Raw genomic sequence first — 22,988 nt, 5'->3', positions numbered from 1 at the left:
TTTGCTAACCTCAGCCCAGTTATGTACAGTCTGTTCTGGCTTCCAATCAACACAGCTGTTGAGTGTAGTTTGCGCTGTTACACAAAGTGAGACTACATTTGGCAGACCACTTGGGTTTAATACCTGCGTATAGCCTGAGAAATGAAGCTTTTTTCATTTGTTTTTCTATCAACAACAGGATTGGCATTTAGATGCTTGTGAAAGGGGCTCTGTGCGTGCCTTTCTGTGCAGAGCTATCTGTCTGTAGGCAAAGAGGTGGTAATATAACAGTTCTGTTAGCTCTGCTTCACTGAAGACAGGTACTGGTCTGAATCTGGTCCCTGCAGCATAGCTGGTCCCTTTACGACAATAACACATTGCATTTGTATAGTGTCTTTAACGTAGTAAAACATCCCAAGGTGCTTCACAGAATTATGAAACAAAATTTGACACCGAGCCACATAAGGAGATAACAGGACAGATGACCAAAAGCTTGATCAAAGAGGTGGGTTTTAAGGAGTGTCGAGGGAGGCGGAGGGGTCTAGGGAGGGAATTTCAGAGCTTAGGGCCTAGGCAGTTGAAGACACGGCTGCTAATAGCGGAGCGAATAAATTCGGGGATACGCACAAGGCCAGATTTGGCGGAGTGCAGAGATCTAAGAGTTGTAGAACTGGAGGAGGTTACAGATAGGGCGAGGCCATGGAGGGATTTGAAAACGAACATGAGAATTTTAAAGTCGAGGCGGAGCCAATGTAGGTCAATGGGTAAACAGGACTTGATGAAAATTAGGATATGGACAGCAGAGTTTTGGATGAGCTCAAGTCCACGGAGGATGCAAAATGGGAGGCGGCCAGGAGGGCATTGGAATAGTTGAGTGCAGAGATAACTAAGACATGATGAGAGTTTCAGCACCAGATGAGCTGAGGCAGGGATAGAAGTGAAAGGAGCAGATCTTGGTGATGGAGAGGATATGGGATCGAAAGCTCAGCTGAGTCAAGCAGGACGCCATGGTTGTGAAGAATCTGGTTGCTAGGGAGAGGAATGTAGTCAGTGCTTAGGGAACTGAGTGTAGCAGAGACTAAAGACAGTATCTCCGGTCGTCTTGAATTTCTGCTCATTCAATTCTGGATGTCTGACCAGCAGCGTGACAAATCTGAGGCAGTGAAGGGGTTAAGAGAGGTAGTGGTGAGGTAGAACTGGGTCGCGTCAGCCTTTGAGTGGAAACTTACATTGTGCTTTCAGATGATATTGCCGGTTGACGAGAATTACCATAGAAGTTTAAAGTGGTGTGCCATGAATTTAGTAGTCTGAAGATTATCACTACTTCTCACATCTTTGGTGCTGTAGCAATTTAAATAATTCTCATATCTGTCGGGTGCTGTTGTAATTTAAATAAACTGATTTGAAAATTCCGAAAACAGAATTTATTTACACTTTTTGTTGCACGTGTATACAGATCTGGAATAATGTCAAATTTAGATAGTCTGTAGTTTGTATTAAAATGTAAAGTTTAAGAATGATACCTATTTATACTCTAACCATGTAGTCATGTTAAAAGCAGCTTACTGTTAAACTCTTGTGTTGCACTTTGTGTTCTGCCATTCTGATTCAATATTGCAATTTGTAATGCTAATTTTTTTGAATTATACAATTTTAAAAACCTGTGAAATTGGTTCTTTCCTTTTTCTTCATTAACTTTTGCTCCTTGATTGAGTATTGCGTTAGATAGAATGGGGAGTGCTATCTAACAGAAGGTAACCGATTGTGAAGGACTAAAATTTGCAGGCAAAACTTGTAAGGCTTTGAGTGTGCATTTATGCAAATGGAAAATAAACATATACTGACCTGAATACTTTATGCATATAACCCATAGTCAAATTCTACTTTCCCAAATCATGCTTTCACAGACTGGTCATTATGCTTGTTCTGCACTAAGTTATATTTCTCTGAAAATTAGCATTTGGATAGCATGATGATCTGATAATTCTAGCTGTTCCATACATCTGTATAGATGGAAGAACGGTTTAACATAAAATGTACATCACCTCATTGACTTATAAATTGGGATCTAAATTGGATAAATGTTTGAAAATTAAAACGCAGGATCACTTCAGACAATAGAATATGGTGCAGCATGTATTTATTTTGCATAAAGCCATTACACTCCCATTTATCACCTGTATGTATTTATACAACAGGAGCCTTGCTTCTAAGGCTTTCAATCACAATGGAGTGTTGCAGACTGTTATTAAACAAGAAGTTATTGAGAACTCCAAAAATCAATCGTCTCACAAGCAATCTGACAAAAATATAGCTGGGGGTGGAAATAATGGTGAGGAAGAGGTAAGAAAATGATCTGTGTTGTATTTTGAATTTTAAAGTCTAGTAATTCTGTCTGTTAAAATCCTGTCTGTCTGATGTAGTGTTGTGGTTTCCGTTTGCTACCAGAGACTAGTGTACCTTCAACCTGTATGTTTAACTAATTGAAACCCGCAATTATTTCTAAAGTTGTGAACCAATCTCAAATCTACACAGTATATAGCCACTCCCTGTTCCCTGCTCCTTTGGCACTTGCCTCACTACGAGCCCTAAAAAATAACACTCATTTTTTAAAAAAACAGTCACAAACATATCCATTCCATTTTATAGTAACTCGAGCAGCCGTTCCTTTTTTTTTCCTCCTCTCCCTGGTCTCAGTGCAGACTGATGCACCCTGCACACAAAAATAGACTCCCACCTCCATACTGTGCCTAGAGATGCAGAAAGCCAGAAAATTATGTTGGGAAAGGGAAGAGAGAAGCCAAAAACAAGGAAAGTTTTTTTTTAAACCATGCTGATTGTGAGATGACAGCGTATCCCCTTAACTTGTCATCTGGCCCTTCCTTTAGTGTCATTGTGTGCATTCACTTATTGATCATGGGAGATACACGAGTCGCTAAAGATTGTCTATAGTCGTCTAAGCAGCATGCTGCAATGTAAAACACACTTTGCAGTTGTAGATTAATTGGTGAGATAATTGACATTTTATTAAGTAGAGAATGTGACAAGGAAAAGTGAAAAGTAAAAAGTAAAAACTAAGGAGAGAGTATGAAGGTACAACATTTTGTTTTGCTGAACTCTGGACTTGGTAGAGGACTGTGAGGTCAATTATTGGTATCGTCATGTGTTCAATCAATGTTGGAGAATGTTGGGGAAATCTCTAATATTTAGGTGCCAATTATTAACTTTAAAGTTGTCAAAGGCTAGAAAAACAAGGTAGATTGTTGGCAATATGTCAAGAAGGAATCTGGGCCATTTGATACCTATTGGGCCTCTCCACACAGATTGTCCTCCTTATCCTCAGCCTTCCTAGTTCAGTACAGATGGTCTTCCATTGCTTCATATCCACAGCAAAACCTTTTTTCTGTGTAATCTTAAGAGAGAACTTGAATCCACCAATGTGGCTAATTAATTAGATGCATACCTGTAATCGTGCCAGTGCCGGGAATGAATATAGAGTTGGGTTCTTGCATCTTGAAATGTGCATTAAAATTGATTTAAATTGTAAAAAGTGTCTGCATTGCAAGTGTTTGGAGAGGGTGGTGCGTGAGGGTGACTATTGGCTGGCCTGATCTTTGCTTGTATTCTAACAGAAGGTACACTGCAGTGGTTCTGGATTTAATTCTTTCTCACGATTATTGTCAGTTTTGTTTTACTGTGCACTTGTCTTTGTCTTACAGCAACGTGTGGTGAAAAAGCGGGGCTGGCCGAAAGGGAAGAAAAGGAAGAAAGTTTTACCCAATGGTCCCAAAGCACCTGTGACTGGGTATGTCCGGTTCCTCAATGAGCGTCGAGAGCAAATACGTATGCTGCATCCGGACCTGCCATTCCCAGAAATCACACGCATGCTTGGGAATGAATGGAGCAAACTTCCTGCTTTGGAAAAACAGGTGTGGGCCTTGATTGATTGATTGATTGATTGATTTGTTGTGCGTAGACAGAAAAATAGCTTTCTGTTCTTCAGCTGCTGGGGCAGGGGAAGAAAGCAAGTCAAGGTTTCTGAATGGCGCAGGTAGGTAACGTAATGTGCAAAAATGACCCAATAGTATTCAATGTGGTGTAACTGGTAAATTCTCATCCTTGTTTTCAAATCCCTCCATGGCCACACCCCTTCCTATCTCTGTTATCACCTCCAGCCCCACAACCCTCCGAGATATCTGTGCTCCTCTAATTCTGGCCTCTTGAGCATCCCCGATTTTAATCGCACTATTGGTGGCTGTGCCTTCAGTTGCCAAAGCTCTAGAATTCCCTCCCTAATCCTCTTGGCCTCTCCCTCTGTTCTTCCTTTAAGCCGCTTCTTAAAACCTACATCTTTGACCATCTGCCCTAATTTCTCCTTTTCTGTGGCTCGGTGTCAAATTTTGTTTTATAACCCTCCTGTGAAGCGCCTTGGGATGTTTTGACGTTAAAGGCGATATATAAATACAAGTTGTCGGTACCATAACAAAAGTATTTTGTGGTAGCAGAATATAGAAAAATCGGAGCCGCAGGCAGCAAATTTTGAAGTGCGTGCACTTTTTTTTTTTAAGTCCTGTTTTATTTTAAACACATTTATTAGATTTTGAATCTTAAAACAAATGAGAAGTAAATGATATTTAGGTTCATCCAATTTCAGCAGACCAACCAGCCTGTCATTTCTCCAAAATGTGCACAGTCTGTGTCGATGTGCACTTTGCGTCAACAAGGACCAGGCGGCCTACCTTGGCATGCCTGTGTCTGTGCAAACTAGCGCGCCCATCTCGACACAACAACAACAACTTGCATTTATATAGTGCCTTTAATGTAGTAAAACATCGCAAGGCGCTTCACGAGAACATAAACTGTATTGGGAAAGATGACCAAAAGCTTGGTCAAAGAGATCATTTTTAAGGAGCATGTTGTAGAGAGCAATGTTGCCTCTCGCTCTCTTTTGGGTGCCTGTCCCTTTTTAAGGGGCTACGCAGCCCATTCTTAGCATGTGCGAAGATTTACATTTGGAAAAAGCTAGTCCCAGGCTGCGCGAGACCGGCAGATTTGGCCGTGCACCTTGTAGGGAATGTTGGTAAAGAAGTGGAGAGGTTTAGGAAAGGAATTTTAGAGCTTTGGGCCTAGGCAGCTGAAAGCATGCTGTCAGTGGTGGATTGATTTAAAATAAGAGGATGCCCAAGAGGTCAGAATTGGAGGAGCCCAGTGACCTCGGAGGGTTGTAGGGCTGGAGAAGGTTAAAGAGATAGGGAGGTAGAGGCCATGGAGGGATTTGAAAACCAGGATAAGAATTTTATAATTTAGCCGTTGCTGGACTGGGGGCGAGCATGGGGGTGATGGATGATGGGTGAATGGGACTTGGTGCAAGTTAGGAGACGGGAACCAGAGTTTTGGATGAGATCAAGTTTGTGGAAGATGGGAGTGTAGCCAGGAGAGCGCTGGAATAGTCAAGTCTAGAGGTAACAAAGGCATGGATGAGGGTATCGGCAGCAGATGAGTTGAAGCGAGGCAGGGTCGGACGATGTTACGGAGGTGGAAGTAGGCGGTCTTAGTAATGGCGCGGATATGTGGTCAGAAGCTCAACCCTGGATCAAGTAAGACACCAAGGTTGCGAATGGTCTGGTTCAGCCTCGGTTGCCAGGGAGAGGAATGGAGTCTGTGGATGAGTAATAGGTATATAGAATTACTATACGAAGTATAGGTCCTTTGGGTACTCAAGAAGTAATAGTGTGGGAGCGGGAAGAGAAGACGTTGCAGGCGATACACTGGCTACAACTGGATAGATGAGAATGGAACCAAGTGAGTTCAATACACCCCAACTGAACGATGTAGGGGAGACATTGGAGAAGGATGGTGTGGTCAACCGTGTCAAAGGCAGCAGACGGGTCAAGAAGGGCAGAAACCACCACTCAACACAGACCAGCGAGTCCGCATTGATTTATATCTAAGTATGTTGACGATACAAAGCTAGGTGGGAAAGTAAGATGTCAGGAGACCATAGAGGCTGCAAAGGGATATAGACTGGTTAAGTGATTGGGCAAGAAGGTAGCAGATGAGTATAATGTGGGGAAGTGTGAAATTTTCCACGTTGGTAGGAAGAATGGAAAAGCAGAATATTTTTTAAAAGGTGAGATACCAGTAAATGTTGGTATTCAGAGGGATTTGGGTGTTCTTGTACATGAATCACAGAAAGTTAACGTGCAGGTACAACAAGACTAGGAAGGCAGTTGCAGTACAAGAGTAAGGAAGCCTTGCTGCAATTATATAGGGTTTTGGTGAGACCACACCTGTAGTACTATATACTTGCCTTGAAGGGGTTCAAAGAAGCTTCACTAGATTGATTCCTGGGATCAGAGAGCTGCCCTATGATGAGAAATTGAGAAGAATGGGCCTATATTCTCGAGTTTTGATCTCATTGAAACATAACATTCTGAGAGGGCTTGACAGGATAGGTGCTGAGAGGTTGCTTCCCCTGGCTGGAGAGTCTAGGGGTCTAGAACTGGGGATCATAGTTTCAGGAGAAGGGGTCAGCCATTTAGGACTGAGATGAGAAACTTCTTCACTCAGAGGTTGTGAATGTTTGGAATTCTTCCCTAGCGGGCTGTGGGTATATTCGAGTGAGATTGATAGATTTTTGAGCACTAAGGGAATTGAGGGATATGGGGATAGGGCGGGAACGTGGAGTTGATGTAGAAGTTCAGCCGTGATATTGAATGGCGGAGCAGGCTCGAGGGGGCGTACGGCCTACACCTCCTATTTCTTATGTTCTTGGAAGCATTACCCTCCCAAGATCGCAGAGGTATTCTGTTTCCTTCAACCCCATTTTCCCACCTTTGTTCACCCAGGCACTCTATTTTCTTAATGTGCTCCTTACCGCCCATCCTAGCAGCAGCTGGTACCCGATGCTGCTTTTAAAAAATTCACCAATCGGTCTTTGCTGTCTGCGGGAGTTCCCGATTTATCACGAGTAAAACTTTAATTTGCAGCACAGTGCGCTCCTGGAATGAAATGGAGCTGCAAGCTAGGACCAGCAGTACAGCAGTGATTCCAGGGGAGATCCCTTGGGACGATGTTAACTCTCAATACATCAGCTGATTTTCTGTCTGAGGTGATTAGTGTATGTGTTTGCATATCCCTGCCTATGACACTGAGGAAAATAGAGGTTCTGTGTATAAATATTATGGTTGAATCCTTTTAATGGAAACTAATGAGAATTTCCATTTACTATAATTCTTGGATAGAGGATCAGCTGTTTAGCTAATTTCATCCATGTAGACTAGTAGCAAGTGAGAAATATTTCCATTGCTTTCGTAAATGTGCTGTTAATCAAGAAACAATGGTTAACACTGCCAAGTATCAGACACATGTCGCACAAGCATGAGAGTTTCAACTCTGGGAGGAAACCTGAGAGAAAGCCTAGTGCTACGTATTAAGCTGCACAAGGTCAGAATGAATAATATGCAGGCATAAGTTTAATACTTATGCTGTCACTGATGTCTTTATCTGCCCCACAGTTGAAAATTCTGATTTGTGTTTTTCTATCAGCGTTATCTGGATGAAGCCGAAAAAGACAAGCAACAGTACCTAAAGGAACTTAAAGAATTTCAGCAAACTGAGGCCTATAAAATGAGTACACAAAAAATCCAGGAGAAGAAACTTAAGAAAGGTAAGATTCTGGATTGGAATAGAGTATCACCAATCAGCATTGCTGAAAAATACCCAGCATCTTTATATTTAAATAACAATGTGTACTTGCTCCTTCTCTCCTTTTGAATGCTCCTGTTGTACAAAGATAAGCTGCTGTCAATATTCAAAATTTTGTAATTTCTGCCATTTCATTGTCCTTTTGCACTCATTGTACTCCAACTGCAATCACAGTCACCGAGAATGTAATTGATGGCAGTCAGTGCTATTTGAAGGGCAGTAGCCAGATTGAAGGGATTGAAACTTGGATGTTTTGGCAGAGATGGGCATGTGGCTGGGAGGTTACGATGCGTTAGAGGTACTTGCACAGGAAAGGGAGATTAGAACTCGCAGTAGTTAGAACGGATGGATTGAGGGTGAGGTTTTTTTGAGGCAGGATGATGACTGTGATTTTGCAAAGGAATGGGATGGTGCCTGAGGAAAGGGAACTATTTACAATGTCAATAAGCATGGGAGCTGGGCAGGGGAGGGAGACGCGGGTAGCTGAGTAGTCAGAATTTGAATGGGAGCATGAGGCAAGTGTCATGGAAGAGATGAACAGGATTCGGAGGAGGATTATGGGGAGCAGGGCTACAGTGAGTGGGAGACTACGGGAGGGTTGGGAGCATGGAGAGGAAGGAAAGGTGACTGCATGGATGGCCTCTAATGTAGAGATGAATAATTCCTTAAGCTCTTCACATTTGGTGTTGAAGGAGTGAGTGGAGTAGTGAGGAAAAGGATTGAAGAGGCAGTTAGTTATGGAGAAGTGGATCCTTTCCCTATAAGATGTTCCTAGAGTAGTAGGTTTTGGCTGTGGGGAGTGAGTTACAATAGAATATTACTGAATAGTTTTTACATTAACTTCAATTCTGTATTAGCTATTTTCTGCAAAATAAGCTGTGGTGCTAAGAGACAATGTTGGACAGACTAAACTGCAAGCGCCAATATTTTTACATGCATTTCTCATGGGATAATTGTAAACAGTTAGGTGGGCTGAGGAGTCAAGGCTGAAGGAGAAAAGTTAGTTAGGCTGAATTGATGAGGTGGTTGTAATGTGGTGTAATTTTTTTAATATTGATTGGTATAATTGTGGTTATCCTTTACCCTCCATAAACCTGAGCTCATCCAAAATTCTGCTGCACGTAACCTAACTTGCACCAAATCTCATTTGCACACACCCTGTGCTCACTGACCTACATTGACTCTTGGTCTGGCAACGCCTCAATTAAAATAATTCTCATTCTTTTTTCAAATCCCTCCATGGCCGCACCTCTACCTATCTCTGTAACCCACTCCAGCCCTATAATCCCTCCATGGCCGCACCTCTACCTATCTCTGTAACCCGCTCCAGCCCTACAATCCCTCCATGACCTCACCTTTACCTATCTCTGTAACCCGCTCCAGCCCTACAATCCCTCCATGGCCACCCCTCTACCTATCTCTGTAACCCGCTCCAGCCCTACAATCCCTCCATGGCTGCACCTCCACCTATCTCTGTAACCCGCTCCAGCCCTACAATCCTCTGATATCTGCGCTTCTCCCATTCTAGCCTCTTGCACATCTCCGATTTTCTTCGTTCCACCATTGTGGAACGTGCCTTCAAATGTCAAGGCCCTAAGTGTCAGCTGTGGCTCAGTGGGTAGCACTCTCACCTCTGCGTTAGAAGGTTATGCATTCAAATCCCTGGAGTGGGACTTGAGCACAAAAAAATCTAGGCTGACACTCCAGTGCAAAGCTCCCTCGGAGGTGCCGCCTTTCGGATGAGACGTTAAACCGAGGCCCCGCCTGCTCTCTCAAGTAGACGTAAAAAATCCCATGGCACTATTTTGAAGAAGAGCAGGGGAGTTATCCTGTGTCCTGGCCAATATTTATCCCTCAATCAACATAACCAAAAAACAGATTACTTGGTCGTTATCACATTGCTGTTTGTGGGAGCTTGCTTGTGTGCAAATTGGCTGCGTTTCCTACATTACAGCAATGACTACTCTAAAGCGCTTTGAGACGCCCGCTATATAAATCCATGTCTTTCTTACTTTTTCTTTTAACTCTGGAATAATTTCTCTCTCCTTTATTTAACACACTCTTTTGCCAAGCTTTTGGTCATCTATCCTAATATTTCCTTAAATGGCTCGGTGTCAAATTATGTTTGACAGTCACTCCTGTGAAGTACTTTGGGATGTTTTACTACTTTAAAGGTGCTAGATAAATGCAAGTTGTTATGTAGGTTTTGTACTAGAAGAAAACTAACATACTTTTACTTTGTAATTTTAGAAGAATTGTGGTCAGGGGTTAATGGACCAGTCCCTAAGGTGAGCTATGAAAATGTTGATAAAATGTAACATTGCAAAATTGTGTTAATTTAAGTTTTCATAACAGTCCTGTCCAATTGGTATGGAGAATACACGATTCATTCCCTATACAAGAAAGATCTCGTCTCATAATGTGACACGGGATAGTTTTATTATTTTTTAATTCTTTTAAAACTTGGGGGGCAGAAGACTGTTAATATTACTCCTAAGTGAGGTAAATAACCACAAGTAAAGCTTCCTTTCCGCACAGATAAACTATTAAATCTGTTTCTAACTGTCTTAGATGTGATGATTGCATTCCTTGGGTGACATCCTGATTACTTCCTCTGACTTCAGTGATCTTTAGAAGAACGATGATTGCATCTTGTTTAGAATTTGCCCACCACCACTGGCAGATTGATGGGTCAAAAAATCTCCAATTGATAGAGACTGTGATCTGTGGATTTGGTTTTAATTAGCAGTCTTGTACACAGGACAGTCCCTGAAATTTTGGAGCTCCTAAAGATATCACCCAGATTCTTAACTGCTGATTTGCTAATTTATTTGAAGAGACCGGGGTGTGAGTATCTCATACAATATTGAATGGATTTAAGACTTCTGGCTTAGTTCATACTAATGAATTACAGTGAAATTAAAATGTTGTTTTAGAATGTGTTTCTTTTTCTAGTAATCCAGAGGTCTGGCCTAATAATCCAGAGAATGAGTTCAAATCCCTCCATGGCAGCTTGAGAATTTGAATTCAGTTTATATTTTTTTTAAAAAGCTAATATATTTTAGTAAAAACCCAACTGGTTCGCTGATGTCTTTTAGGCAAGGAAACCTGCCGTTCTTTACAACTCTGGCCTATATGTAACTCTTAACTTCCCTCTGAAGTGGCCTAGCAAGCCACTCCGTTGTATCAAACCACTACACAGGGATTGCAGCGGTTCAAGAAGGCGGCCCACCATCACCTTCTCGGGGCAGTGGAGATGGCCAATAAATGCCAGTCTTGCCATCAACACCCATATTCCAAGAATGAATTTTTAAAAAGTTACAAATATCTAATCTTTACCAATACTTTTACATGCATTTCTAATTTAAACTAAATGCCATACTGCATTGGTATAGTAGAACTACGTTCTGTGTAGTGTTATAGAGGCATGACGATTATTAATAAAACAGTTTTTAGAAATGTTTCGTGTGTCCATGTTTTGTAATTCAGACCACTGATGACGCACCAGACAGGATTTCTATGTTTGACACGCCAATTTTTACAGAAGAGTTCCTTGACCAAACCAAAGGTATTTTGATACTAATTGACCTTTGTGCTGTTTACTCCTTTTGGACATTAAAAACACTTTTACTCAGTGGATAGATGCAATACAGGGGCATGCAGACCAAGATGATCCCAGGTTTGGTGTTTGATCTAGTTGCTCAATCTCTGCTGTGGTGATCAGGTAATACAGCATCTCCTGGGAAGGAAAGGCAGAAATCATCACAGTTCCCACTCTTGGCCACTGAAAAACTTAGTGACAGTGATAAAAGTTTGGAATAGTCTACAAAACAAAATAATTAAAGCAAAACATTGGGTTATTCAAAATATAATTTAAGCAGCACACTTTAGACAAAGTAGTTTTAAGGGGGGTCCTGATTGAGGTATATTAATATTAAATGATTATAGTGAAACTTATTCCACCAAGAATATAAAATCGGAGAATATAAATGGAAATGAGTGAAAAGTACATTTTTTTAATATAAAAGTGCCCAATTTGTGTATATTGGATGAGGACAGGATTGTGTTTCCCTCACTCAAATAGCATGCCAAAATTTACTCTCCATACTAATGAATCTGAAAAATGGCCAATTGATTGAGCTACTGGATGGCTTCAGGGGCCAGTGGAACCATACGCTGGCAGAAGTCAGCTTCTTCAATTCAGGAGAGCAACAAATTAGGAAATAAAACAGTTTTTTCTCAGTAGCTTTACATTAAGTAAATGTAGCAATTAAAATAAGTAATCCTGACTGATAAGGTAATGTAAGCTACCAAGGCCCGTGATAGATATTCATCTGTTCACTTTGATTATTTTAGCCTTTTACTGGGCCCTTGTTTAGTTAAAAGTCTTTAATTATTTTGACATGAAGTGGTAACTGTAGTAAAGTTGCATTTAAAACAGCTGTATGGTGATAGTTCACCCTCACAAGGAAATAAATTGTGTAATTACATTAAAATAATTAGTGACTCTGGTACCTAATTTCACCAGTCTCTTCAACTTGTCTCTAGAACAGCTGGAGGAAGTAAAGATGTAAATCCCCAAGGAGTGAGCGGGATAGGATATTCATCAGAATATACTGTATGCAGTTGTATGGTAGCTTTATGTTGGTGACGGGGAAGATGAGTAGCAAGTATTTTTCCCTAGATTTATGCTAGTTATGTATGTTGTGTTTTCCCATCTTTTTGGTATTCTCTTTCCAGGGCTCTTTGTAGAGCAGCATGAACTATCTACTTTGCCATTGGGATGATTTGGACCAGAGGGCTGTCCATAGAGCATGTTTGCTTCCAATCATTGATATCTGTATGACTGGTCTGTTTTTAGATTGAATATTTGTGGCATGCTTTGGTTTTGAGTTTTGCTTAATTTTTCAAACCGTAAAATCTCATCAGAACCGAGAAAAAAAAATCACATCCACCATTGATTGCTCTGAAAATGGACTGATCACGCTGGTGTAAGAGTGTTAGAAAGCAGAGGCACTGTGTTGTGTTGCCACATTGCATTAATCTTTGATAAACTGAATATAAATTAAATGTTTGCAATGAATATATTCTGTTCTATTTAGGCAAAATAGATCAGCTATGATCTTATTGAATGACGGAGCAGGCTCGAGGGGCCATATGGCCTACTCCTGCTCCTATTTCTTATGTTCTAAAATGTTGAGGGAACCATGCTCTGACTATCATTAACTTGATCTTGTTGATAAAGTGTGTTTGGTGAAGAAGGAAAGGAATCACCTTTTTCTTATGGAGTCTGAAATGTAAATCTAATTGAGTTTTTGTTTTTCTTTAAGCTCGTGAATCCGAACTGCGAAAATTAAGGAAGTCAAATGTGGAATTTGAAGAGCAGAATGTTATCTTACAAAAACACATAGAGAGTATGAATAATGCCAAAGAGAAACTAGAGCAGGAGCTGGCACTAGAAGAGAGACAAACACTGACGCTGCAGCATCAGCTACAAGCTGTACGCCAGGCCCTGACTGCCAGCTTTGCTTCCGTTCCCATTCCAGGTGAGAAATGGGGGAAAAAGTTTAAAATGAAATTGTAATTGAAACATCTAACCAATTTCTTAGGAATAACCATCAGGCCATTCTGAGTAGTTGGGATTGCATTTTTGTGTTTTATTTTCCTTGTTTTAACTTTTCTCTGGTCCAACATTCTCAAGATTGGCTGTTCCACCATCGTATTGTACTGATCTGGGGGGAGTGGGTGTGGAACAGTTTGGATTCTTGTCATTGCTCCCTCCTGCGTTTATGTCTTCCCTAGTTATCATAGTCCTGTTCCAAGTGAAGGCAGACAGGTTATCCATTTTCAGACCTCCGTCAGTGGCGTTCTGACTCTGTTTCAAAGGTGTACGGGTTCAGCTTGGTCACCACTCTCTTCCAGTTTTTCTTTATCTTTGAAGAAGTACCTGGCCTCTGCTTGGAGTTTCCCTACAGTGATGTGGCTAGAAGTGAAAGTTGGCATCTGGATCATGATTTTGAACCCACATCCTACTGCTGTGTGTCACCTAATGGGTACTCCTATGTACTGCAGTGCCTCTTTGACAGTTATTTAAGCAGAAACATGTGGAGCTTTTAGATGATACTGTGGATAATGGGACTGCACGTCAAATTTTTTTTGCCATTGAACAATAATACCACCAGCTTTGATATTCTAATACTGATTAAATTGGATACTGTATTCCACCATGATAAACTTTTAAAATGTCATTAAAGTTGCCTAAATGCCTGCTGTATAAACTATTGTAACAGGATCACATAAAGGGATGAAGTTTCGGCCTGAGTTGCTCCTATTTTTTTGGAGCAACTAGTTTGGAATGGAGTATCTTAGAAATTGCAATTCTCGGCCTTTAGTTTGCTCCAGTTCTAATGAGCTAGAACAGTTTCATTTTAGAACAGATTTTTTTTTTCAAAAGAGGGCGTGTCTAGCCACTTACGCCTGTATTGCAAGTTTAGGCAGCGAAAACTTACTCCAATCTAACTTACAATGGAGTAAGTGTAGATTTTTGTACGCTCAGAAAAACCTTGCCTACACTTGGAAATCAAGCGTGTTGGAGGAGAGAGGGAAGGCTGCTTTTCCCATGAGCGGGCCCACTATAGATATAGAGGGTCGACGCTCGCCCCAGCCCATGTAGCGATACTCGAAAGTTAGCAGACAGAGACAGATGGCAAAGTATAACGATCTTTATTATGAACGTCCGGGAACAACCCGCATCACGGCCACCTGTAAGTGGGGATGTTTCCCGAACAGCACAATCATACAACTTTTATACATTTCAAAAACCCCTCTGTTCCTGGACAAGACTTCCCTAGATCTCTAATTGGACTACCTTATCAGCGCTACTTCTCTAATTGGACTATCTTATCAGTACTACTCCGGATTGACAGGTCATGAGCTCTGACTGACAGGCCATGATCTCATGACCATCTTAGACCGTTCCCAGAATGGTATCATTATGTTGGGATTTGTTATACATTTCCTTTGGTGCCATGAAGTCTCTTTCTGGTCTCTTCTCACTGCCTTATCAGCGGTCTGTTTAGGTTCTCTCCTATTGACATTCCATGTTGGAATACTATCTGGTATCCCAAACCTTCTGGAGCCTTGGAGCTGGAATGTACAAGGCGTGAGAAGAGATACAAGGCGTGAGAAGAGAAGCCTTTACCTCCTTATGCAGGAACCAGCACTTTAACCCTTGTCCCGCTGGTACTCCTAATGCCAAATTTCTCTTACAATTCCCCTCCCTTTTGGCCCTTGGCTATACGCCAAGCTCGCCATAATTCCAGACAACTATCTCCCTGTTCCAGATAGGTTCGTTCACCTGGGTGGCCATCTCCCAAGCTTCGGGACCTCCTGAAACCTTCCCACAGAGTTAAATAAGGTAAGTCCTTCCAGTAGGACTGCTTAAATTTTCATCCCTTATGGCCTTAATCATAGTGCGTGCCCTGATGTGTCGTTTGGCCTGTTTTATTCGTGCACATGTTAATCCAATCATGACCAACAGAACAAGGCCCTGTATTACTACAAGTACGTGTGATATTATTCTTATCCATGGGTGAATTTGAATATTAAGTCCAATGTCCCACAGCTTTGAGTACCAGGGCTGATCAGCCAGCATTGCATTAGTGTCTCTCTGTAAATTGTCTATTTCTTCCATCAGCCGGATATACTGTCGTCTTTGATTTTGGATTCCTTGCACCAGACCTAATTGTTCCTCATTTAATTCCGGTATCTGTTTGCCTTGCGGTTCCCATACCGCCTCTTCGTACCCTTCTCGGAGGGTATCCGTGATTGTTCCGTGGATGATTTCCGTTGCCTCAGAATGAATATGATATCCGTCTATGTCTATTTCTCCCTTCGGTCTGAAGCAGAAGTTAGGACTAATGAGGACACGGGGTGACTCCTCCCCTGGTCTTAATGGTTAGGTTGGCTGCCACCGTGCTCACGCACCACTCTTCGTTCTCTTGCGGGGCAGCGATGGTCTCCAGGTCGTGTTCAAGAGGAGTGATACTCAGCATACATTCGTTTATCTGGTGGAATCCGCATTCGTCATTCGTGGCGTACCTCGACATAAAACCACTTGGTTATTTTTATAACAGTCGGTTATGGCAATGCCTCTGGTACTATTGTTAACTTTAATCGCCCATCTGGCAGGCTGATGGTAACGCAACCGAGTTTGGTTTCTCACTTCACCGATATTATCAATCTGGTATAAGGAGTCTCCCTTTGTTACATCATACTGTGGTATGGACAACACAAATCCAATCATATTCACTCGCCCAGTAATACATCTGAATTTTGGCACCCATGCGTGACTATTCCTTCGTACCTTGCATGTGTTATTCACTTTTTTATCTCGAGTCCAATTGTTAAGTATACTGTTTGGGATTCAATCTGGTATGTCCCCATTTTGGAGTTGTTCCAAATTATGTTGTACCTCACTTAATATCCAGGCCCCATACCCGAAGCAAACTATCTCAGCTTGTAATCGTTTACTTATATCGTTCCCCATTGCGTGGATCAAATTTATTGTCTTGGCATGTTTCTGCAAGGTATGGGCCACCTGCAATAGTTCCCCTTCCGCGCCATCTCCCAACCGCGCTTGTAGGACTTGGTTATCCATGTCCCTCCCCAGCACACCCCTCAAGATTTGTGTCGAGGTATTGACCCTATCGTTTATTGCATACAGGTCTATGGTATTCACTGTTGCAAGGCCCGCAGCGTAACCCGTGCCCAGCATTTCCAGTATATCCCTCTTCGTTCGACCTCGTTCTATCCCTTTTCTGGTATTGAATCTCATGGTTGTGGATTCCGGGCCTTCAAGGATTCTCTGAGTCAGATTCTGGTACAGACTTACAGTCTCATTCCCACAGAAGCTAGGAAGGATGATATCCGTTAGGTTTAGGACCACCGTAAGTAGCCGTTGCCGCACCCCAAAATGTATTTTCTTCTTAGATTTCCTTATTACTAATCCCCCTGTGACTCCCGTCTTTATGAACGGGCACGTGGGAGGGAGATGTGTGGTGGTACTATAAAGAGTTGTAGTTCCCAGAGTGGTTGTTGAAGCAACGATGGTGGATCTATTCCAGACTCGAATGTCCCAACACCACTGATCTGTACCCACACACGGGGAGGCCGGGCATATTCTCCACCTGGTATCCCCTGGTTGAGGTCTCCCTGAGAATTGGGCAAAGACAGGCGTGCACCTTATTTGTGCCGCCTCCCTGTGAGTAAAACTTCCCCGTATCTTCTCTAGCACTGCGGTCTCGTTTACTATTACTGTTATGCATTGGTTATTGGTCCACCCCCAATGTCGATTGACATCCGTGTTGAATTGAGTTATGCCAGTTAGTCCAATGCTACAATTTAAATCTACAGTTGTACCGGCTACCACCACGAAGGCTCTCGAATCACAGTTAATAGTTTCAGATGTTCTATAGTATAGGCCTTGGGGTCTGTAGCTTCCTTCGTCGGATGACGTCCCGGCTCCAAGGAGGAATAGGATCCTGTAAAACACAACGTTTCCGGTGTTCACCGGTCGGTTAAGATCCAAATCGTTTCAACTGGGTCCAGTGCTTCCATCTACCAATACCCCCCATATCTATGCAAGCGCATGTGTCGCTGATCATGATCACTTGGTGGGGACCGGTCCATTTTGGTGAGAGTCCGGGTCTCTCGGGATTCAACCTCACCATGACCTGGCTCCCTATGGTGGGTACCTGAACCCTTTGTTCCTTCGTATCACTTTCTAAATCTTTAATGGCTTGTTGGTCCCTAGCTTGCGCTCGTAATCCATGCAGCTGTTTACATAGCTCCATGACGAACCTCCGTATCTTGTCCTTGTAGAGTTCTACGTCCTCACTCCCAGATACTAATACTTCTGGCAATCTCATAGCTCTGCCTGTCATTAGCTCAAAGGGGGTCAGTCCGGTGGTTCGGCTCGGGGTGGCTCTTAATTTCATTAGGATTCGTGGAAGTAACTCCACCCACCCCTTCCCGGTCTCCTCGATTGCCTTGGCCAATGCAGTTTTTAGGGTCCTATTCATCCGCTCTACTAATTCGGACGATTCCGGATGGTACAGGATGTGGAATTTTTGTTTAATCCCTAGCAGGGCACAGGCTTGTTTCATGATTTTCCCTGTAAAATGCGTACCTTGATCTGAGTCCAACTGCAGTGGCATCCCCCACCTGGGTATTATTTCCCCAGCCAGGATTTTAGCCACTGTATCGGCGGTGCAATTCTTGGTAGCAAAGGCTTCTACCCACTTTGTAAATTGATCTATTACTACCAGGCAGTACATTTTTCCCTCTGGCTGGGCAGTGGCCCGGTAAAATCTATTTGTAGGGCTTCCTAGGGTCCCTTTGGGCGGGGTTGGTGTCCCAGTCAGACTTTTATCTTTTTTCCCGGGTTGTATTTTGCGCAGGTTATACACCTCCTACAATAGTTTTCTACGTCTCTCCCCATTCCTTCCCACCACCAACATCGTGACATGGAGTTTATCATGCCAGTCCTACCAGTGTGGGTGTACCCATGGTAGAGACCCAATAGATTCTGTCAGAGACATTCCGGGGCCAATATGTTGTCATCTCTCCTCCACACTCCATCCGCCCCCTTTCTTGCTCCGTTCTGTTCCCATCCTTTTATTTCTTGCGGGGTGGATTCTCCCTGTACCTTGAGTATGTTTATTTCTTCTGTTTGGGTGACACATGAGCCAATCGGGGTCCTGTCTGCTTCAGCTGCCTGTCTGGCAGCTTCGTCTGCCCAGGCATTTCCCTGCTGATGGCTGTCTGTGATTTTTGAGTACGCTTTAATTTTTATTACAGCACATTCCTGAGGGAGGAGGGAAGCTTCTACCAATCCCTTGACTATCTCTTCCTCCCGAAGTCACGTATCCCCGCCTCCTCCAAGCAGTCATGTAGTCGTGCACCACTCCGAAGGCGTACCGACTATCTGTGTATATGTTGACCCTTTTTCCTGCTGCTGGGAAAAATGCCTGGGTAAGGGCTACCAATGCTGCTACCTGAGCTGATAGATTTCCCTCTAGGGCACCCTTTCCCCTGTCTTGCCCATTGTTGTCCACGACTGCCCACCCTGTCTGTTTACATATCGACGGGATCCATCCACATAAAGATCCATATCTGCCCTTTCGAGCGGGGTTTCCCCTAATGTGGCTCCCTTCTTCCTCGCTTCCCGTGGGGTCACACTGGTGCTCCTTGCCTTCGGTGATTATCCAGCCTGCGGGATTATTCCCGCTATCCTTTATGATAGTCAAGGCGCCATTTGGGGGCAAAAGCATTGCTTCCCAATTGACACGTCGTGCATCTGATATCGTCCTTAGTCTCCCAGTGTTAAGCAGTTCCACAAGGGTATGTGGTGTATGCAGGATAATCTGCCCGGTCATTATGATAGGCTCGTTAGCCCTCACGGCCCAGGCCGCACAATCAAGGGCTGCGACACATCGAGATAGGCCCGCGGCCACTGCTCCTTGTTTCGTGGAGTAGTATGCGACGGGTCTTTGTCTATCCCCGTGTTCCTGGGTTACCACTGCATTGTAGTGGGTCTCACTATTGTATATGTACAGGTGGAAGGGCCTATTCTGATCCGGCAACCCCAAGGCGGGTGTGCTCATAAGGGCATGTTTAAGCTGTGTGAATGCCGCCTCCTGGGGGCGGCCCCAGTCTACAGGCTCCTGGGATGGTTTACCTCCTTTCACTAGATCTTGTATTGGGTGGGCCATTTCTGCATATTCTGGGATAAAGTTCCGGCAATAATTAAATAGCCCCAATATCTGTCGAACCCCTCTCACTGTCCCTGGTCTAGGCATAGTTCTAATAGCCTCCTTCCTATCAGCGGGCATCTGCCTGTTCCCTTGGGATACTACTTATCCCGAGTATGTAACCTCCCTTCTTCCGAGCTGGGCTTTCCTAGGGTTAGCCTTCAACCCTGAGCGCTGTAAGGCCCCTAGTACTGTCGTTAGGGCCATCAGGTGTTGTGCCTCAGTACCTGAGGCGATAAGAATATCGTCCACGTACTGTAGTGCTTCCTCCGCCTACATCCAGGGGTTCCAAGATCCCTGATAATGCCCGGTGAAATATTCCCGGGCTATTGTGAAAACCCTGGGGCACCCTTGTCCACGTATATTGTCTCCCCTTTATAGTGAAGGCAAACTTCTTCTGTGACTCCTCCTCTAGAGGTATGGCCCAGAACCCGTTTGCTATGTCAAGTACCGTGAAGATTTTATATTCTGGGTTCAGGCCGTTGAACACAATCGGGTATTCCCTTGGGGTGACTTTGTTCAGGGCGGTATAATCAACGGTGAACCTATAAGTCCCGTCGGGTTTCTTCACAGGCCACACCGGTGAATTAGTGGTGGCTGTTACTGGCTTCACCACCCCTTGCGCATCTAACTCTTGGACTATTTGGTGGACTGCTGCATCAGCCTCGGGTTTTAAGGGGTATTGTTTATGGGCCTTATGCTCCAGCCTGGGAACATTGACCGGGTTCATCCGGGCCAGCCCACAATCCTGTTTGTGCCGTGCCCACAGTGTCGGGTATAGTCGGCAGACACTGCCCCACACTCCCTTTGTTTCCCATTCGGGCTGTATTGGGACTATCCTTGCCACTCGCTGTTGCGGATGTCCCAGGCAATCGAACTTCTGTTCGGTTTGATGTTTCCCTCCCCATATAATCCGATTCCGCTGGGTGCCCCTACTTCCCTCAAAGTGTCTATCCCTAGTATGGTGCCTTCTGGGTTAGGGCAGCACCAGAATTGGGTGGGTATCATTATGCCCTGTATCTCTAGAGGTACTACTTCACTCAGTGTTGCTTTTTAAAATCCCCCCCCATCCCCCATTCCCTGAATATTGTCCGTGGTCTGGGTAAGGGGGAGGTCTAGGTTGGTTATGGATACCGACGCTCCCGTGTCTACTAGCATGTTGCACTGCCGGCCCCCTAACACCGCACTAATAAACATACCGGAATCTAGCGTTGGCCGTTCCAACCGTCCATCGGGGGCCGGTAACCCCTAGCGGCCACCACTAGCCAGTTTGAGCAGGTTGAGGAGCTCGTCGTTAGAGGGTGGCTCCGGCGGGGGCAATACCTTTTGCTGGAGGATCTTCACCAGTTCCTCGCGGGTAATGGGCGTCCCAGTTTGTTTCCCGGTTTGCTGGGGGCCCTTCCCCGCCTCCCCCCTTTCTGTGTTCGGCAGTTTCTTGCCATGTGTCCCGGTTTATTGCAATTATAGCACCTAAACATCCCCTTTCTGGCATCCTTTTCGTGGGCATTCTTTGCTAGTGTGTCCGCCCTGATGGCACGTGTAACATGTCAAGGGGGCGGCACGGAGGTCCCCATCCCCTTCCTTTCCTTCTGTTGCTAATGCTGTTGCCACCATCTTTGACACCCCTAATGCCAAATTTCTCTTGCAAGCGTATGGAACGAAAGGTGCGGGGGGGGGGGGGGAGAGGGGTTCACAAACATTAAACACTTCACTTTTACAAATAAAGAGCCATCATCAATAATAAATGATAAATAAATCAATAAATAAACCAATAAATCAATCCAAATAAACTAAAAATTAAAAATCACTCAAATAAAAAATTATTTCTACTCACCTACTGCAGCACCAGGGAGAAGATGGGGGGCGGGGTGGAAAGGAGGAGAAGATGATGTGGGGGGGGGGGGGGGAAGAGAAGATGATGGGGGAGGAGAAGAGAAGATGATGGGGGAAGAGAAGATGATTGGGGAGGGGGTGGAGAGGAGAAGATGATGGGGGGGGGGGGGGAAGAGAAGAGAAGATGATGATGATTGGGGGGGAGAAGAGAAGATGATGGGGGGGGGGGAGAAGAGAAGATGATGGGGGGGGGAGAAGAGAAGATGATGGGGGGAGGAGAAGAGAAGATGATGGGGGAGGGGGTGGAGAGGAGAAGATGATGGGGGGGGGTGGAGAAGAGAAGATGATGGGGGGAGGAGAAGAGAAGATGATGGGGGAGGGGGTGGAGAGGAGAAGATGATGGGGGGGGGGAGGAGAAGAGAAGATGATGGGGGAGGGGGTGGAGAGGAGAAGATGATGGGGGAGGGGGTGAAGAGAAGATGATGGGGGAGGGGGTGGAGAGGAGAAGATGATGGGGGGGGTGGAGAAGAGAAGATGATGGGGGGGGAAGAGAAGATGATGGGGGAGAGAGAAAAGACGACGAAGAAGCCGGGCCCCGCCGAGGACTTTGGGCGGGGCCCACAAGCAGCCGATGCTGGGCTGCCGACGTCTCTTCGGGTGGGGCAGAAGACCTTGTTTAAAAAAAAAAATTCTGTGCCAGCAGAGAATGATGGCTAACTGCCCAAGGATCTGTTTGTTCTTGTTTTCCTCCCCAGACTACAGCATCCAATATTGTCTCATTTCTTTTGGTAATTAGGCACTGGAGAGACACCAACAGAAGGAACACTTGATACATACATGGCCAAACTTCACAACATCATCGGGAGCAGCCCCATAGAATATGAGAAACTAGTTGGAAGAGTGCAGGAGATCATCAGTCAGTTAGATAGGTAAGTTTTGGTGAATAATTTTGATAAATGGAGGGAAACTACTTTTTGTTTTGAATTCCAATCTTAAGCAACATAGGGCTTGGCTGACAGCTAGATTTGACTTCTGGTCTTTGCGGAATTAATTCATCTCCCATCAGGCTGATGGTAGGACACTATGATTGACCTCACCCCTAGGATAGCCATGGGAAGATTGGCTATGGTTCCCATTCCTTATTGCTATATAACAATGTTGGGGTAAAAAGAAGACTTCTCTTCAAGGTGGACTCCCTGATATAAGGAGTCGACACCCACCCGTATGGCGACCACGGAATCACTCAGACGAAACCTCGGTTCAACCGGTCTTTATTCAAGCATGCAGGGGAAGAGTTCAGGAATGAACCTTCGAAATACAAGGATTTCTACATATACAGTTATACAGTTTTTCGAGGTGTGTGACCCTCCTACAAAACTTCTATGACCACCGATTGGCCTATAGTTTATCAGCGGAGCTTCATTGATTTGTAGACCCTTATCAGACTGGCTGCTGAGTGGTTTCCCAACCTGTCCATCTCCCATCACATGTCAACCTTCTGGAATGTATTGACCTACAGTGTCAACTTTGCCTCAGTTCCTCATGACATGTTGGTTAACCTTGTTTCCCAGGGTTGCTATGCGCCTGGTTTCTTATCAGCCAATTCCCAAGAGCTCCAGCCAAAACTATCTCGTTCCCATGAATGCAGTTGCTGCT

General features: G+C 44.1%; 1 protein-coding gene across 4 annotated transcripts in view; it reads left to right on the top strand.

Annotated features, from left to right (window-relative positions):
- hmg20b (high mobility group 20B) overlaps positions 1-22,988 on the top strand; it is a 36,739-nt gene that overhangs the window by 6,779 nt on the left and 6,972 nt on the right. For all 4 annotated transcript variants that reach the window (XM_070859801.1, XM_070859805.1, XM_070859804.1 and 1 more), the window contains 7 exons: positions 2,178-2,322; positions 3,699-3,908; positions 7,528-7,648; positions 9,937-9,974; positions 11,176-11,254; positions 13,017-13,232; positions 22,129-22,261. In XM_070859801.1, coding sequence (XP_070715902.1) covers positions 2,178-2,322; positions 3,699-3,908; positions 7,528-7,648; positions 9,937-9,974; positions 11,176-11,254; positions 13,017-13,232; positions 22,129-22,261 — 942 coding nt within the window. The remainder of the gene's footprint in view (positions 1-2,177; positions 2,323-3,698; positions 3,909-7,527; positions 7,649-9,936; positions 9,975-11,175; positions 11,255-13,016; positions 13,233-22,128; positions 22,262-22,988) is intronic.

The sequence above is a fragment of the Pristiophorus japonicus genome, chromosome 18 (assembly GCF_044704955.1).
Source record: "Pristiophorus japonicus isolate sPriJap1 chromosome 18, sPriJap1.hap1, whole genome shotgun sequence".
NCBI classification, from domain to species: domain Eukaryota; kingdom Metazoa; phylum Chordata; class Chondrichthyes; family Pristiophoridae; genus Pristiophorus; species Pristiophorus japonicus.
The sequence above is the reverse complement of the archived record's forward strand: the minus strand, read 5'-3'. Positions and strand labels throughout refer to the sequence as shown.